We start from the raw sequence: 4,366 nt of genomic DNA, 5'->3' as shown, positions 1-4,366 counted from the left end.
TTTGCCAGCTCAAACTCGTTGGTGGAAGAAATATTATATAAAGATTAAAAGGTAGTAAATAGACGAACTATTACCTTTCATTTTAGTGGTACTTGGGATCTAATGTACGTACTGAAAATGGCTCGTAAAAGTTCAAGTTCAAATAATTTGAAAAAACTCAACTCCATTACTCTTGGTTATTCTTTTCCTTGGAGCAATAGTTCTTCTTGAGAAAACTCTCAGATAGCGAAACCTTTCTTACACACATAGCACATAACCAATCCTATTTTGTTTCTCCCAGAAGTTTGTGTTTGTTTACATTTTGAGGGAGGGCAGAGCAACATCCCCTATGAGAAGACAGGAGCAAGAACCAGTGAGCATCTCATTAGGAACTGAGATGTCACACCATCAGGGCCAGGAGAGCTTGAAAGCCTCAATTCCCTGATGCCCTCTAAAGAATTTTGATTTGTAACTGTAAGATCGTCAAATTGCTGAGTTTGACTAACATCACGTATCGGAACAGACTCGTCATTAGAAGAATGAGTTGTTGCCGCAAACTAGAGCCAAAGGGATAAAGATAAAAGGAGTGGAGCTCAACTCGAAATGATTCAATATTTCAACGCTTTGGGCTGCCCTAGGCTTGAGCTAGGTATAGGCTCTGACCACTCCCAGTTCCAATAATGGGCTATGCATTGAACTAGGCTCAATAACCTCAAGGTTTGGTTTAGGATGTAGCTCATTCCTAGAGCAAAAAACACAAGCACAGAAGCGTGAACTTTTGATTTTTGATCAAAAACTCATTAAAACAGAACATAACAATTAGTTATATTCTGTTGCATCGATAAAAGATGGTTGTTTTTCACACTACTTTATACATTGCAAAAAAAGGAGGAATAACTGAATAAAAATCGAAGAGAGTAATAACCAACCCCCATCATACATTTTACATGTCTACTTATTTCTTCCACCCAGAGGCGAGTTTTTTATACGCTCTTACTTCGGAATTAAGGCTTGGACGTTAATCGGAATGAGCATGCTTTTGTCACTCTGGTTAACGTAGTTTCAAACTGAAAAACGTTCAAGCACCAAACTCCGAACTGAGAACTAAGTAGTCCTCTGAGGGCCCCTCCTCACATCACTTCGTGTTAGTGCTTTGTGGAAGAAAGACCGTAACCAGGCTAGTTATCACGTCTTTCACTTCTGTTCTTCAGGGTTTAAGCAGCTGTACGTACCTGTTGCCTTGCATGATATCTCACACACAACTCTCAAATTGTTGGAACACGGCTCTGAAGTTACGGCAAACTTGGGATCTCCATTGGCAATGGTCATTTTTACACAGCTAGACGTGGCTGCCAAATTAAGATCAATGTCGGGTGGAATGGCCAACAGCATGGAACCATCTTCTAGGAAAACTTGTGAATTGTTGACACATGCTGCTCCTGTACATGCAGTCGATATGGTCTTTTCTAAACCCATCCATAAATTTAGCGGGAAGGTAGTGAGGCGAGATTTGAAAGCCTCAAGTAGTGATATGTCCAGTGTCTTGAGTAGTCCCCCTTTCAAGGTATCTCCGCAATGAATCGAGGCGTTGGCCAATGACATGGACTCAGATGTTTCAATTAGAGCATTGTTCTCCGACCTTTGCGCTCTTTGAGGAAACATGCATAAGCGATGAATTTACTCCTTTTTTTTATCAAAAGATTTGCTTTCCAACCGTCCACTCTAATTAGTTCTAAAAAAAGTGTTCTTGTCGGCTCCCAGCCAATTTCCATCAACGACGTGAGCGGGAAAAGGATCTGTTCAAACTGACCCACCCGCTTTACTGCAATAACCAAGATCAGTTTGCCCCCCCCCCTCCACCTGTTTATCTACCATATGCTCCTCACCATGTTTTCACTCATGTGGAATGATCCGCCAACTTCTGAAGACTTCAGAGTAAGTAATTCATAGGATCACTAGATCTTCTCGAAGTGATGAACTTGGCCAAATTGGGGCGTAAAATCACAAGGCTAGGGTACTCAGAAGAGGTGGTCAAAGTTATTTGGTAATCAAAACGTAAAAATTGAATTTTTGGCCCATTCCTGCTCAGCTTCATAAGCCCTTGAGAACAGAACTCAGAAATGAACCACATTGTATCAAAATCATAGAAATGGTTTGTTTATAATTGAGAAGATTCAAGTGTCTTGTCTTATTTCTAGTGATGTGCTCAAATTGGCCATTTCCTTGCTCGTTTTTGTTTTGCTGACTTTCTTACCGTTATTAGAGATGGAATTCCCAGCACTTCAAGACGACGAATAAATTCCATTTTAGTTCACTCTACTTTCGTACATCATTTGATCGATCATCGAATTAGAGTTGATGGATTTGGAGGACCATATCTACATCCTTCATAGACGAGTCCTTATGAATGCCCTTATCTTCATCATATTCTAGCGAAGAATCTAATGGCATCGACCCAGAGGTCATTGAGCGAAAATTCATTCCATTTACCCTGATCCAAATTGCATTGCATCAAGTACGTGAAAACCATCTGATCATCAGGGACAGGAGTGCTCGAGAGTCTCAAATCTCTGATGGCCTCTCAATAACCTGCTCTATATGCTCGATCAGTTGGGTAACCGTGCTAAAATGTGCTCGGAACCCATGCTGGCTAGGAGGAAGGACTTCATTGGTCTCAAGAAATTCAATAAGATTGGAATTCACGATCTTCTCAAACACCTTCGCAATATTCGAAGTGAGAGAAATTGGTCTATAGTTATTGGAGAGCGACTTATATCCCCCTTTGAATATTGGTACAACATGAGCTACCTTCAGAGAAGAGGGAAACTTGCTCTGGTCCAAGATGCAACACATCAAGTACGAGAAGACAGGAGCAAGAACCAGTGAGCATCTCATCAGAAACTGAGATGTCACTCCATCAGGGGTGATCTGTGACTGCAAGATCATCATTATCTCAACTTGACTAGCCTTGCCAATCTCAACAGACTCATTTTGTCGCAATGGGCTGTTGCTCCTAAACTTTGTGGAGTTGAAAACACACTGGAGAACTGATCTTCAAGCATGTTTGCCATATTCGCTACATTGCTAATGCCTTCAGCATCGACCTTAACAGGCCCTACAGGGTATTTCATTTTTTCCATGGATTCGCAAAAGAGAAAAATGCTTTCAGATTCGAACTGACCTCCTCAGCCACTCTTCTCTCCCTTTTCGACTGATCATTCCTGATAGAGGACTTAATTCTACCTTGAATGGAATCAAACCTTCTTTGGAAGCTATTCATAACTATTGGATTCAAACTGATTTGAAGCCTTTTTGCTAGTTTGCAACTCTTTTTGAACAATTGCTTCCAATGCTTCGGAATTTTAGATTGGGTTCCACCCAGACACTGTCAGGGATTGCTGGAGTGGAGCAAATACCCTCAAAAACTGAAATCATCTTGTATACGGCTACATCGATTGACGATTCCTGTCTCAGCATTGAAACCAAGTCCAGCTCCTCTAGCTTTTCTACAATTAACAGCCAAAGTTCATCTTTGAACTCGAACCTAAGTTCGAGCAAAGTAGCCAAGCCGACCTTTTTGGTCTTACTCTAGAGCACGCCGGCTTTTGTGTAATGGTCGACCGTATCTCGAGAACATGATGTCTGACAGAATACTAGGCGTCACATGGACGTACTGGATCAGATCAGGGTCATTGGAAAAAACAAGTCGAGAACGCTATTCTCTCTGGTGGCTACACCAACATGCTGAGAGAAATTGCGCAAGATCGCAAATTCCTCCAGCTTTTCGAACGACTGAGACGTCGATTTCGAAATGCGAATGTACCCTCCGGACTATCCTCCCTCTCTACAACTCTAGCCGGAAAATTGAAGTCCTCTACAAAGAAAACCTTCGAGTAAATTGCCCAGTCAATTCTTTTACCGTGAATTTTGAGAGCTGACAAGAACGAGCTTACTGAACAAGAGGAGGTGTCTATACAATGCAACAATCGACAAAACAAGTCCTTGGATATGACCAACGAGGACTTCTACTTCTCCATTAGGCATGAACATGGCTAATGTGCAATGGATTTAATCCAAGGTACATAGAATTAAGGCCTCCATTGAGACAGATCAGTTGAACAAGGAAAGTAGAGTTGTTCAAGAGGTGAGGTCGAATCCGAAGGCTTTTTTCTCTTATGCAAACTCTAAGAGAAAGATCAAACACCCTGTAGGGCCTTTTGAGGTCGATGGGAAAGCCAGAGACAATGTAGGGACTATGGCCAACATACTTGGAGATCAGTTCTCTAGTGTGTTTTCAACTCCACTGAGTTTAGGAGCAACAGTCCATTGCTCTATTGATGAGTTTGTTGGGACTGGCAAGGCTTGTCAAGCTGAGCATTTAGATGAT

At 41.7% G+C, this 4,366-nt stretch overlaps 1 protein-coding gene across 1 annotated transcript in view; it reads right to left on the bottom strand.

Annotated features, from left to right (window-relative positions):
* Positions 1-4,366, bottom strand: part of LOC131879623 (uncharacterized) — a 26,289-nt gene that overhangs the window by 15,974 nt on the left and 5,949 nt on the right. The window contains exon 7 of the mRNA XM_059225983.1: positions 1,212-1,627. Coding sequence (XP_059081966.1) covers positions 1,212-1,627 — 416 coding nt within the window. The remainder of the gene's footprint in view (positions 1-1,211; positions 1,628-4,366) is intronic.

The sequence above is a fragment of the Tigriopus californicus genome, chromosome 4 (assembly GCF_007210705.1).
Source record: "Tigriopus californicus strain San Diego chromosome 4, Tcal_SD_v2.1, whole genome shotgun sequence".
Taxonomy (NCBI): domain Eukaryota; kingdom Metazoa; phylum Arthropoda; class Copepoda; order Harpacticoida; family Harpacticidae; genus Tigriopus; species Tigriopus californicus.
This window is presented reverse-complemented; position numbering and strand designations above follow the sequence as displayed.